Source organism: Panthera uncia, chromosome F2 (assembly GCF_023721935.1).
Source record: "Panthera uncia isolate 11264 chromosome F2, Puncia_PCG_1.0, whole genome shotgun sequence".
Taxonomy (NCBI): domain Eukaryota; kingdom Metazoa; phylum Chordata; class Mammalia; order Carnivora; family Felidae; genus Panthera; species Panthera uncia.
The window spans coordinates 8,781,872-8,796,244 of record NC_064812.1 but is presented as its reverse complement, the minus strand read 5'-3'; the positions used below and the strand labels follow the sequence as shown (position 1 = coordinate 8,796,244).

At 54.1% G+C, this 14,373-nt stretch overlaps 1 protein-coding gene across 1 annotated transcript in view; it reads left to right on the top strand.

The window, feature by feature from the left end:
• Nucleotides 1-1,034: 1,034 nt before the first annotated feature.
• The window catches only part of LOC125924384 (thyroglobulin-like), a 38,299-nt gene continuing 24,960 nt past the window's right edge, over nt 1,035-14,373 (top strand). Inside the window, exons 1-2 of the mRNA XM_049632885.1 lie at nt 1,035-1,400; nt 2,432-2,599. Coding sequence (XP_049488842.1) covers nt 1,344-1,400; nt 2,432-2,599 — 225 coding nt within the window. The 5' untranslated portion in view covers nt 1,035-1,343. The remainder of the gene's footprint in view (nt 1,401-2,431; nt 2,600-14,373) is intronic.

Here is a 14,373-nt window from a genome sequence, read left to right as displayed (position 1 = left end):
TGGTACCTGGCAGGCGGCTGGAGGCAGCCAGTACGTGGTACCGTCCGGCCCAGGCCCCTCAGTACAGAGCTGGGTCAGGGAACTGGAAACTCTCTGCCTGGGGTCCCGGAGCCTAACAAACTCTGGAGCCCAGCTGCCTGGATCCACGGGCTGGCTCGGCCCCTGACAGCATTTGTGGCTTTAGGCAAGTTCCTGAATTTCCCTGTTTCTCTGTTTTCATATCTGTGACAAGGGGGACAATAACAGCAGCTAACTTACTAGCTCTTGTGAGGATTCACGAGATAAAGCGGGGGAAGCTCTTAAGAATCAGAGTGCTCCTGGGGCGCCTGGGTGGCGCAGTCGGTTAAGCGTCCGACTTCAGCCAGGTCACGATCTCGCGGTCCGTGAGTTCGAGCCCCGCGTCAGGCTCTGGGCTGATGGCTCAGAGCCTGGAGCCTGTTTCCGATTCTGTGTCTCCCTCTCTCTCTGACCCTCCCCCGTTCATGCTCTGTCTCTCTCTGTCCCAAAAATAAAAAAAAAAAAAAAAAAAAAAAAAAGAATCAGAGTGCTCGACCGCAGACGAAGGGCCCTGGGGCTGCACCCCAGTCGAGGCACTCAGCCCACCTCTTCCGCCCTGGGCGGATGACCGGTCCCACCAACAGTCCAGGCAGGGCGGATGGACCTCCTGCCATTGCCACCAGCCGTGTTCCTAGAAGGGAAATGTTCCCAGCAAGCCGGCATCTGACAGATTTGCACAAACTCTGCAGGCACGATTCACTTGTACAGTGACTGCGTTTCCATCACCTTCTAGGTGGGCATCTATTTCAAAGTCTAATTCTATCTTCACTGAGCCAGGAAACATGCTATTTAAGGAGACCTGGGAGGTGGGGCAGGGCGTGGCCCCACAGTTCTCTTCGCACAGGACAGTTCTGGTCCTTGTCCTTGTTCAACGACCATTGGCCCTCGGCCTTAATATACAAATTTACTCAGTGGATCACTCTGTCCAGCGCCCGCACTTCACAGGTGAGGAAACTGAGGCCCGGAGAGACATTCATTCGTGATCACACAGCATGTTGATACGATATTGATCCGTCCTGACCTCCCAAATGCCTGTGGACATCCATGGGAAGGGTCCTGGGACTTCCAAGTGTGGATGAAAGATACAGAGCCCTGATGTGGCCCTGAGGTCTCGGGCCGAGCTGGGGTGGGAAGGAGAACATCTAGACTACGTGTCCTGAGTCTGCCTTCTCTTCCAGGGTGGCTCCGTGTTCTCCCCAGCTGCTGTCATCAGCCAGGAGAGGGCTCGGCAGCAGGCAGCTGCTTTGGCAGAGGAGGTCGGCTGCCCCACCTCGTCCATCCAAGACATGGTGTCCTGCCTCCGCCAGAAGCCTGCTAGTGTCCTTAATGACGCCCAGACCAAGGTGGGCACCTGCATGCACATTGGGGAGGGACACTCTCTAATCTTTTACAAGTGGAAAACCAGGCCTAGAAGGGACACCTGACCCACCCAAGGCCACGCAGTAGGTTGATGACCAGCCGGAACTGGAATGCACATTCCTGACCCCAGCACCGTGCCCGGGCCCAGTATGTGATGGACCAAACATGGGCACGGAAGGTGGACAGAACTGGCTGCACATTGGATTTAATCTGTAAGATATAAATACAAAATACAATAGGGGCCTTATACACTGGGAAGATAAAATGAAGTGACACGTGCGAAGGGCCTCACCTGTGCCGGGACCGTGGTGGCACGGTGTCAGGTGACAGCCACACGGATTAAGCATTGTGGTCACAGCTGCAGTGGATCGGGGCCAGCCCATCCTCTTAGATAGGACAGCTGTGCGCTCCCCTTTCCAGACTCCGAAGACCCTGCTTCCAGCCCACAGTCTCGGGCTGTCCCTGACATTGATGAAGGGGACAGTAGCAGGAAGCTCTGTTGTCATCTCAGCCAAGGGCTTGATTCCTTCAGCTTTGGGCCCGGACCCACCGACCCGGAGCAAGTCTGACCCCCAGCTCCCCCAGGCGTGGGCTAGTGAGACAGTGGCTAGAACTGATGAATTTCCCTTTTGGGTCCTGTCTCTGGCCACCGCCCGTCCCTCAGTCGGTGTCCTGCCTCCCTCACACACACCTACGGGCTCAGGCTTGCCCATTCCTCCCTATGGATCCGTCCTCACCGCGGAACGGAAACCCTGGACAGCTCCCTGCGGACCACCCATCGCTCAGAGCGATACTTGCCTTCCTGTTGGCTGTGGCCCAGTGTCCTTCCTACCTGTTGTTCTTGTCATTTTCCTCCAATTTCCCCACAAGGCCCCGGACGGATAGCCAGCGTCAGCATCCATTATGCTTAAAACCCGACCAAGTGAAGCAATGCAACTGATTCTTCTGGAACCATTTTTTTTAAAGAAAGGATAAAATCCATACACATAATGGCCTCCCTTTGCACCCAATGTAGCTCCTGGCCGTGAGTGGCCCTTTCCACTACTGGGGTCCTGTGGTTGACGGCCAGTACCTCCGCGAGGCTCCAGCCAGGGCACTGCAGAGGTCTCCGCGGACGAAGGTCGATCTGCTAATTGGGAGTTCTCAAGATGACGGGCTCATCAACAGAGCGAAAGCCGTGAAGGTAGGCGGGGCAGAGCCTCAGAGGTCCCCTGAAGACTGTGCCCCAGTGACTCTGGTCCTTAAAGCCTGACCGGGGGCCCAGAGTCATGGACTTACTTGCTCATTTACAAACCAATCCCTAAAAAACTGCTGTGGGCACAGGCTGCATAAGGACCGTGGGACATGGTAATGGGTGGAGTCGTTTTGGACCTAAGACACTTGCAAGGTTGTGAGCAACACAGACGTCTTCGCCTCCACATCCAAAACCCCATCTGTGAGCAAATCGCCCCGGGAAGCAGCGAGCAGAGGCTGACCGAGGAGCTTGTGAGCTTCGGGCTTCCAGGCTGTGGGTGCCCCTGCTCCATGAGGGATGCTTGTCCCTCTGAGGGCTGGAGAAGGACAAAAGGGTGCCCTCTGCTATCCTGGCAAGGCAGCCCAAACACCATATGGGTTTTCTTACCTGGGGAAGCTGGGCGGGGTCATACCCTGCACCTGGCAAAGGCCGCTTCGTATGGCTGCTTGGAGACACAGCAAAGTGAGAGACAGTTGTGAGGTCTTCTGTCCCTTTTTTTTTTTTTAAGTTTATTTATTTATTTTGTGAGACAGAGAGAGAGAGTGTGAGCAGGGGAGGGGCAGAGAGAAAGGGAGAGAGAGAGAATCCCAAGTAAGCCCTGCACTGTCATCACAGAGCCCGATGCGGGGCTCGAACTCACAAACCATGAGATCATGACCTGAGCCGAAACCAGGAGTCAGGCGCTTAACCCATTGAGCCACCCAGGCGCCCCAGTCTTCTGTCTCTTTGAACACTCACTTCCTGCTCTGACCAGGTGCCCTCCCCATGAAGTGGCCGGCCCTGAAAGAGGCCAGGTAGGCTCTCCTCTGGCTGGCCTCGTCAAGCCACTCTTGACGCACCCTTTAGGCTGCCAAGCCCGGGATGGTGACTGCCGAGTGCAAAAGAAACACAGTGAGAAGAGGCACTCAACACGGGGCACTGTCTGGCTCCATTGAATATGAGGCGGCGTAACTGGAATTTAAAAAAAAAAAATCATTCATGCAGCCTAATGGTGTCCTGCATTGCCTCGGATTATTCTGTTCCCTCCGGTAATATGTCTCACTGAGGGGAATCTGTCTCACAGCAGTAAAAACACCACTCTGACCTGATATATACATACAAGAGTATTTATCAGGACGTTAATTATTGTGGCGAAACGTTGGAATCAACCCAAATGTGCATTAACGGAGCAATGGTGGCCTGAGTTGAGCTGCACACAAACTGTAAACTATGACGCGGGAGGTGGGAGGGACGGACCGGATACATCTCTCCTGACTTGAGGGAGACGTGTGATGGGCTACGTGTGATGTGCCGTTAAGTGGAAAACAAAACGTATTGGGGAGCAACGTGAAATTAAGGTAGCGTCCGTATTTTTTTAAAACAGCCAGCATGTACGCATCTGTAAATATGTAAATGCGCGTAATTTTATGTTTCTTCCTGAAAGGATTATAGGGTGGAAAGTTCTACCTACAGCAAGCACGAACATTGGCTATCTCAGAAGAGATGGCAGTGTGAACAAGAATATTATGAATTTAATATTACTTGGGGCCCCTGGGGGACTCAGTCGGTTCAGCGTCCGAGATTTCAGCTCAGGTCATGAGTTTGTCTCGTGGTTCGTGAGTTCAAGCCCACTTCGGGCTCTGCGCTGGCAGTGTGGAGCCTGCTTGGAATTCTCCTCTGCCTCTCTCTCTGCCCCTCCCCTGCTCTCTCTCTCTCTCTCTCTCTCTCTCTCTCTGTCTCAAAAGATATAAACATTAAAAAAATTTTAAATAATACTAATATTACTACACACATATGCATATATTATATGTATATATGTATATATGCTACATATAATGTGAATAATATGTGTATATAGAGGTATGTGTGTAGATGGAGAGAGTACTGTGTGTGTGTGTGTGTGTGTGTGTGTGTGTGTAGCACTTAGTCACTGTTAGCTTCTGTCCAGTTGAGAAAGAACTTTTACATTTCTGATCCATTTCTGCGTCCATTTCTATATCTTTCTGCCGAGCACCCACGTATAACACGGCCCTTATTTCAAGGGGCTGCAACTTAATTATTGAACCAGACTAACACTCAGGAAGCCCTGACAAGGTGCCCCTTCTCCACCACTGGCCCCAGCCTTTCTTCTCTCAAGTCGCGGGTCTTTGGATGACTTCTGATCTAGCCCCTCGTTAGTTCAAAAGTAGTAAGTGGAATCATTTTAGTAGAAATTATGCACAGGCGTGCTCCTGTACTAATATGCGGCATTGCTGCAAAAGATTCGTGGAAACGTAACAAATTTAAAGCATGGGAAAGAAATGAGTGTTTTTAGATTCGTGCTGCGCCACCGGGGTGCACCGCGCTGGAGACGATGCCCTGTGGCATGGGCACAGTGGACAGAAATGGCCACTGGCCTGGCCCCTTTTCCATGCAACCCCTCATTTTATGTTGCCCTGCGGGGATGTGGGAATCTTTGTGCCGGAGAGACAATATGCACACAGCTCTGATTCTTTGGACTGCGTGCTGACAATTTATGCCAGCCATCTCTGACTTTAGAGAGAGGAAGGGCTACTTTTACACTCCCAGGAGCCTGGGGATCACCCTAGATAGGGGGGTGCAGGTCCTGGGACCCCTCCACCCGGAGTGGAAAAGCCTCCACGACCTGGGGGCTGCGGGCTCTTACGAATTTGGGGCTGTGGTGGCCCAGAGGGCAGCCCTGATCTGTATTATCTGATTATGCCAGCCCATTGTAAGAGGGTTATGTGGCCACGTGGCCACCTTGGTCTTCCCTGGTCCTCTCTTGTAGCATGTCAGAGAGTTTCCCGGCTCTTTCCTGAAAATCTGAGCCCCCCACCCACCCAGCCGGGAGCCTGGATCCAGAGGGCTGGGGTCCCTCCTCAACAATGCGTTTTCCATCCTCTCATTGACTTTCCCTCTGAGGCTTTCAAGAAGATGTTTCCTGGGCGCACACCCAAAGAAAGGTTGTGTCTGCTGACGGGAGCTCACGGCCCAGACCAGGACGTGGCTGGGAAAGTGTGCCCTTGAGCCTGGGCACCAGAATAGGGAAGGCACTCCGAGGGCATGGCGGAGCAGCGGCCGGCCCTGTTCCACGGCTGTTACCCAAACCCCCATCCTGGGCCAGTGCCGCCCTGGGCACATTTACTCCTGGTTAGAGCCTCCCTCTCTTACTTCCCTTCTCCGATCATTCTCCTCTGAACATGTGCTAGCGCAGCCCCTGATCTTGTGATCTTGTGAGCCTGGTCCTGCCGGGAACCCATCCGGGTGCTGATGCGGGGAACCGAGAGGGAGCAGGACATAGTGACGGTCGGAGTTGAAGCTAGCGTCTCTCTTCCGATGCCATTACGTGCTGCTGTCTCCTGAACGTGTGCCTCCAGCCCTGCCTTACACCCCCAGCCTGGGCTTCTCCCTGGGGCCCTAGACTGGTTTGGCTCACAGTCTATTTGCCATCGTCACTTACACGTCTTACAAGTCCCAGCTCCTAACACACCCAGAAGGAGCTGCCGACTCCCCTGCGTCCCACCCCAACGTGCATGTTCTCCTGCTGAATTCGTCTCACTGAACAGCGATCCTGCTTCTGTGTGCCGGGCTGCAGGCTAAAGGTCGCCTTCACTCGGCTCTCCTCCACCCTGCCGGCATTCTGTCCGCAAATCTGGTTGGCTCTATCTTCCAAGTGCGTCCAGGATCCAGCCACCTCTCACTGTCTCTTCTGCCACCACCCTGAGCCATGCCACCATCCTTCTCCAGGACTTTCGTAACAGCCCCCCAACCGGCTCCCTGCACCCCCTGCGGTCTATGAGGACCACAGTGGCCAGAGCTATCCCTTCACACTAGGTCCGATCCTGTCACCCCCACCTCCTACTCAAAGCGCTCCGGTGGCCTCAGCTCCTGCAGAGGAAGTCATAGTCCTTGAAAGACCACCACCCGATGCAGACCCCTATTCACTCTGTGACCCCACCTCCTGCTACCCGCCTTGCTCTCTCCGCTTAATCCCAACTGACGGCTTTGGTGTTCCCCAGCTATGCCAAGCATGCTCCCATCTTAGTGTTTTGACACTGGCTGTTCCCTCTTCCAGAAGGTTCTCCAGATAACTCATCGCCTCACCTCCTTCAGGGTCTGCTTCTTCACAGAACTTGCTTGACCCCTCAGGTGGAAAGGGCAGCCGTATCCCGAACGTTCTCTCTCTCTTCCTTATCCTGCCCCCCGCCCCATCTTCCGCATTCACACCCCTTGACGTGTTAAATATTCGTTTATCTACTGTATTTCTTCCTCAACTAGACTGCCAGGCCCACGAGCACTGAGACTTTATCTGTTTTGCTTTCTGCTTTATCTCCAGTGCCTAGGAAAGTGGTCCACAGTAAGGGCTCAACGACTCTTGATTAGATCGAAAGGACACCAGTGGGGAGACCCCACTGTGTGCCAGAATCTAACCTAGGAGCCTTCAAGGAAATAGTTCATCCTCAAACAACCCTATGAAGCAGGGATCATCATCCATTATCTATTATTTATTCAGACAAGAACGCGGCTCAGAGAGAGCAGAACGCAAATCCAGATCTAACTCCAGAGTCGTCCTCTTCCTGTTCCGGCCGGGAAAAGCCGGGTCTTCCCTCCAAGGGCTTCTCACCGGCCGAGGGTGGTGGGTACTCGTGTGCACACAAACACGGCTGGCACCAGGGCTGTGAGGTGCAGACGGCTTTGCACTTTCACCTGCATTCTTGCAGTAGCCCAGCCATGACCTTGGGAGGTAGATGTCCACGAACTGGTATTTAACACCATTTCGTCAAGGAAGTGGCTTCCAGAGATCATCACATGAGTCATGGGCAAAGCCGGGTCTCCACTGCAGATCCTTTGGCTCCCAATGGGGTACTTTGCTCACCACCCCACGTGCGCTAAACCCAGGGACGGCGAGTGCATCGGCACCCCCTGTATACCCTCCCAGACACCGTCGGAGCCCCGAGGAGTCCTCGGAAGCCTGGCCAACACAGGACGGCGACACTAGTGCGGACACACGAGTGGGAACCTGGCCACCAGCTGCCCTTTCTACACAGTATTGAAAACACCCTGCCCGTGAGCGCCCCTGTGTTGCCTTCCCTCGTGACCCTCATTCAGATTGGGTTTGTAGGTTTCTCCATTCCCCGCCCCCGCCAGAAGGTTCCATAGTACCTGGGACCAGCTATCCCAGGATGGCACATTCCAGAGGGCCTCAATCTCAGCGATTCCTTCTCCTGAATCCTTCCGAGTCAGCCCCGCTTCTCCCGCCCATCTGTGCTGAGAAGCAGAACGCTGCAGAAAACCACCACAGCCTAGAGCAGGTGTCCAGCGCATTTCCCCAACACAGAGATCCGTTTGTTTCTGTCGTGCGACACTCAGAGAGGTCACCTACTATGTGCCAGATGCTGTGCTGGGTATTTGGAGCATAAACACGCATTAAATCCCTGCCCTCAAGGAGCTTGCAGTCAGGTAAGGAGACAGAAAATGAGCAAAAGTGAATGATTAAAATACAGTTTGATACACACTCTATGGAGAGGGGACGAGGGGGTTGCTGGACCCACAGTGGCATCTCCAGCAGGAGGATCACAATGACGAAGGAGCTGACCAGGACCCCATCCCCCAGACCAGCTGTCAGCGGGCAGGGGGAGCATCCTGGATGTCCACAGAATATAAGCAGGAGCATTTGGGTCCCCCAGAACCTGAGCTGCGGGTTCCCCATCTGTAAAATTGGGAGATTATTACTCAAGACCCTCATTAAGTTGTTGAATGAAACCATATACGCAGCCGTGTCTGGCAAATAGTATGTGCTCAATAAACATTAGTTTTGCCCTGAATTCTTCAACTGTATTACCGTGATTAGTGCCCAAGCTATTGTCCCCGATGCAGAGAATTATCCAGGGAAAGCAAGGATACAAAGGACATACAGCCGCTGAATCACCTCGCCTGACCCAAGCCGGTTTTCCAAATCATGGCAGATGCACACACGCGCTTTTTCCTTATGCCAGCCCTGCATTCATACCATCCAGAGCCCAACCCACAAACACACACCGTCCGGCTTCCCCGGGGAAGTCACAGGAGTGGTAGGCGTCCCTCCCGCCCCAAATGAGCCCCTGGACCCACCCATCACTTCAGCAGAGACCCACCAAATCCCGCAGACCAAGGAGGGTGGGTGGGCAGGGCTTCCAGCAAGTCTGTGTGAGAATCCTCACCCACCTACCACCCCAGGCCAGCTACGGTCCACACAGCGTCCCGGTGACACCAGCAAAGTTAACAACGTACCCGTGGAGCATCACGGCTGCCTGAGATGCCTGGAAAGGCTCCGCTCTCCGAGAATGATCTTATTTTCTGAAGTCGCAGCTTTCTGTTGAAATTCATCAGCCGCTATGGTAGGGATTTTTCCCTTCTTTTCTCTCTCTTTCTCTCTCTGTGTCTCTCTCTAACTGGTGAAATTGACAGTCTGCCTACATTAACCGGGCATTAATTTGCATGATCAAAAGCAGATTTGTTCCAAGATGCACTGTTCTGCCTTCCCCTCCAAGCACAAGCATCTCCAAGGAAGGCGAGAAAAATCCTGAAACAGCGCCGCCACCGTGCCCCGAGCTTGGGCAGGAGCTGGCCCCGTCCAGGAGCAGGTGGAGTGGGGGCCCTTCGGGGAGTGGGGAGGGGAAGGCAGCCCGTCTGAGAGTTGGAAGCAGCACCTGGCAGCCCGAGGCGCTGGCACCAGCCCCAGCACAGGAAAATCAAGCCTTTGGTGACAGATTATAGCAGGGGGAGCATTCAAGAGTCCCAACGAGTGCACACCATTTCCAGTAAGAGGCCCTCGGGCAGGTGGGTGTTAGGGTCTGGACTCGGGCATGGCGGGGGCCCCGTGGAGAGCCCATGACCTGGAATCAGAAAAATGGGTCTCAATTCTTGGTTTCGGTCACGCAATTCAGGCAAGTTGCTTAGCCAGCCTGAGCTGCTCTGTCTTTACCCTTCAGTGGGAGCAGTGAGAGCAGCCCTGCCTGCCTCCTGCAGTGCGATCAGGGGGGGCTTCTAGGCAGAGGAGACAGCTCCCAACACCAGGGAGCCCTGTTCGGGTCCTGGGCTCCGGACCGCCCTGCAGCACCGTAAGCCCTCCGCTGCGGTGCCGCAGCCCCCAGGCTCACACAGGGCGCCTTGTCTGAGTGTTCTGAAACCCTGCCAGGTGGGATTACCAGGCTCGGTTCAGAGAAAGCTGGAGATCGGCGGGGTTGGCTTGTCCCCCATGAAAGAGTAAAAATACTTTATGATCGCATTAGTGAAGATGAATGTGAGCCATGCTGGATTCATTATTACAAATTCATTATTATTACATTTCTTTCTTTCTTCTGGTCTTAAACTGAAAGGAACATTTTTTTTTTCCATAGGCCCCTAAAGTTATGGTGGGTGGGCCCTGGGCACTAGGCCTGCTCTGCCTGATGGAGAAGTTGGCTCCTTGTCCCTTAACATCCACAGCACGTGGAAGAGGCAGGAACACCCCTGCATGAATTCATGCACACGTCCAATGTATGCTCATTAAGGGGCTCTCTTCTAGGCCCTGGGGGAAAGGCGTCACCCCAACAGATAAAGCTCCCAGCTTGTAGGGTTCACATTCCGGGCAGAGGACACAGACAATGATGGCTGAGCAAATACATTAAGAATTTCAGATCTTGAGGCGCCTAGGGTGGTTCAGTCGGTTGAGTGTCTGACTCTTGATTTCAACTCAGGTCATGATCCCGGGGTCGTGGGATTGAGCCCCACCTCAGGCTCCATGCTGAGTTGGAGCCTACTTAAGGTTCTTTCTCTGTCTCCCTCTGCCCCTTTCCCCCACTCATGCTCTCTCTCTCTCTCTTTCTAAAATAAAAAAATATATGTATTTAAAAGAATTTCAGATCTTGAAAAGTGCTGAAGAGAATAGAAACATGAATCCAAGGTTCCTTGGCAGGGAGGACTGAGACCTGAATGATGAGACGGGGCCAGTTCTGGGGAGAGCTGGGTGAAGAGTTAGTGCAAAGGCCCTGTGGCAGAGATCTGGAGGACATAGAAGGCTGGAGGGCTAGGATCTCCCTCTGTGGATCACAGAGGGAGGGGCAGCAACAGAAGTTGGATATGTTGGAGGTGACCCATTAGATGAGATCTTGTAGGCATCAGGAGAGTGATTCTGTCCTACTTTCAGTAGGCAGTCACTGGAAGGTGTTTTTTTTTTTTTTTAATTTTTATTTATCTTAAGGGGGGGGGGGGAAGGGCAGAGAGAGAGAGGGAGACACAGAATCCGAAGCAGGCTGACAGCTCAGAGACAAATGTGGGGCTCAGACTTACGGACCACGAGATCATGACCTGAGCCAAAGTCGGACGCTCAACCCACTGAGCCACCCAGGCACCCCTGGAACGTTTTAAGCTAGGGAGTGGTTATATTGATTTATTTTCTTTTAAAAGAACATTCTGGCAACTCTAATGAAAACGGACTATGGAGAGGTAACAAAGTAGAGACCAGATCAGCCTGGGTTAGGAAGCCCAGGAAGCAAGCTAATAAGTCAAATGAGAATGATAGGCATGGCAATGATGAGAAATAACCAGGTTTGGGATAAACCTTGGATGGGCAGTTGGGTATACACGGTGGGAGTTCAGGCGAGAGGTCATTGCTGTAGACACAGGTTTGGAAGGAAACCAGGAAAATTTGATGTCACAAAAGCCAAGAAAAGCGTGTTTCTGAAAGGAAGGTCAAGGGTCGGATGTCATTGAGCGGAGGTCAGAGGTCGGGCTGCTGGACGGGACAGGACTTGGGTCCCCAGGGACATGGATGGGGGCCATCCCAGGGGGTGAGGGGAAGGGATTGCTGACCGGATCTGGGAGCGTGGCGGGTGAGGACGTGACCACGGTGCCTCCCACGCCTTCTGCACCAGGATGCAAACCCTTTACCAGTTTTCATGGGGTGGTTTGCTCACCGATGAGTTGCCTCCTCAGCTTTACCAGCTCTGTTCCGTGGCGAGAACCGTGCCGTGTTCGTTTGGATCCTCCGCTGCTGGCCCAGGAGGCCTTGAATTTATATCCATTAAATGAGCAAAGGAATATCTGTCTCCGTCTACCTCTGAGCTCTAGAGAATTCTGGGGGGGGGGGGCATCCATTAATTCATGCCTCTATCCCTGCAGACTTGCAAGAATCAGGTGACCTCTGACAGACTGCCTATTTTTCCTTTGGAAATTCTATTCTGGGTCTCTTCTTCTCAAACCTATGATGCCATAACCATGCTGCATGACTCCAAGAGTAACCAGTGTACCAAAATTAATTAAGGACCTTCTGTGTACCCTTCTCCCCGAATCCCCACCTGCCACAGATAGTGTTGGTGTTTCTGCTCCAGGATGGGGTAGAAGCTGATGAGGGAATGAGCAAAGATAGGGCAGGAGGAGTGGACAGGACAGTGGTTAAGACGTACTAGGATTGGGGTGCAGTAGCATGTTGGGGGAGGGGAGAGTAAGGGGGGGGTCAGCTAGCGTGTCTCTTTTCAGCTGTTGGTCTTGGTGATTGAGGACAGAAAAAGCACAGGGAAAGGGTCTGGAGGTAAGGAAGAACATGTGTAGACAATGGAGTTAAACTGTGCTCACGCAGAGTTCCAGGGACCCGAGAGATTCCCAGGAGGTGGGAGATACTTGGATATGCGGGGCTGAAGTGCAGGCTGGAGAGAGAGTTAGGAACCATTAACCTACCGGTCATTATCAAAGCAAAGGGAAGAACCAGTGCTGCCTCTCAGCCTGCCTGGACGGAAGGGGAAGGGAAGAGGGCAGGGATGGCAGCTGGGGGACCTCAGCAAGTGGAAGTGAGCAGGACAGCAGAAGTGTTCCAGAAAGGAGCCTGGAGCAGAGCGGTTTCTGGAAACGGAGACGGGAGGATCCCTGAGTGGAGGAGGGAAGAGAACCAGGACGGCAATGGTGAATGAGGGCAGCGTTGGCCCGGGTGGGTCGAGGGGCACCATCAGTGGCCCTGGAGACGGTGGCCCGGTGGGGACAGGGCAGGAGCCAGATGGCTGTGGGGTAAGGACTAAAAGGACTCTCCTGCTGAGTGTGCGCCCCGGGGGCAGGGCATACAGACAGAGACCATCCTTGGCAGGGACGTCCCTCGGCATTTAGCCCTCGGTGGGGGTGGAGTCGTGGAGAGCTACACCTTGAAGGTCCTACGAGAGGGGATTTGCCCAGTGACGCCACCAAAGAAGTGGAGGAGGGCATCCCGGGGGCCCTGGGCACCGAGGCCCCAGCCCCAGAGGAAGGAGGTGTTGCCTGGTCCAAGAAGAGGGGCGGGATTCAGGGAGGGCTCCAGAGGGCCATCTCTCTCCGCATCAGAGCCCTGGGGGTGTGGGGAGATCTCTGAAGATCACCTTGGGTTTTGCAGCCGCATCAAGGGATTGGCGTGGCAGGAGAAGGGGCCAGTAGGAAGCAGTGGCTAGTGAGCTCCTTACTGGCCCAGAGAACAGGGGGCTCCGACTCAAAGGCCCCTGGCAGCTGGCTGTTCTGCCTCTCCCGGACACGGACCCCCATCCCTGGCGGGCGGCACCTGCAAGCCGCAACAGAGGGCCCTTCTCCCGGTCCCTCCTGAAGCAAAAGCAGGTGGGGCCACACCAGCCACTCCGCCCTCCATTCCCTCCCTCTGTCTCATCTCTGGCTCCCCTGCCCTCATCCACTGCACTGGCCACGCTGGCCTCCGCTCCTGCCCACTCGGCTGCTCACACCCTCACCCTCACCTCCCCAAGTCTCGGCTCCGCTGGCCTGAGGCCCACCCCGATGATCCGATTTGCAATTTCAGCCCTCGCCGTCCGGGACCCCCACCCCCTTTCCTGCCCTGCTGGCCTCGTCTGTGTCATATCCTTTTCACCGCTGAACTTTCTATATTACAAAACCTGTCATGTACCCATCAGGCTCTCCAGCTCAACTGGAAGCCCCCAGAGGGCAGAGAATTTATCTTGTGTTGTTCCCTGATGCATCCCAAATGCTCCTGGCAGGTGCAGGCACTGGGTAGAAATTTGTTGCAGGAATAGTGGATCGAAGGTAAAGGCCCTGCAGCAAAGCAGGTTGACGTCTGTCAACCCTGGAGTGAACATAAGGACATTTATTTTCAGTGATTTACTGGCCAGCCAGTAAATCTCCTCTAGGAGAGAGAGAAGGGAGATGTACTGTCACCTGCGTGTCAGCCGCTTGGTAATCATTCATTCATTTGATTCTAGCATCAGCCCCAGGCCCAGAGAGGAATATTCACTGAGCAGATTTATTGACGGCAGGGAATCTTCCGAGGTCCACACCAGAGCCAGGTTCGAACCCGCGCCTCTCAAACACAGACCCCGTGCTCTGGGGGCTAGGCCATGAGGCATTCCGGACCCTGGGAAGCCCTTCATGGTCTCAGAAGTTTCCTAACAGGCTGGAACTTTTCTGTAGGACATATTAACGGCAGTCCTTTCAACACACACACACACACACACACATACACACACACACACACACACACACGGATGACGATGAGCCAGCTCTTGATGGCCCTTAACAGGGCCCAGCCCCTAGCAAACCCGCTTCGGAGGCGGATTGTGCCTGTAATTACAGCTTGTGCAAGTTGGTGCTGGGAGTCACGTGGTGGCCCCCATCCCTCCTGCTGACTCTCTAATTAAACTAGAAACAGCATCTGTGCTTCGGTCCCGGCCAAGAATGAAGAGATGTGGCTCTTGCTGGAAACGGGCCCCTTCGCAGTCCCGCGTGGTCCCAGGGGGCCGGGA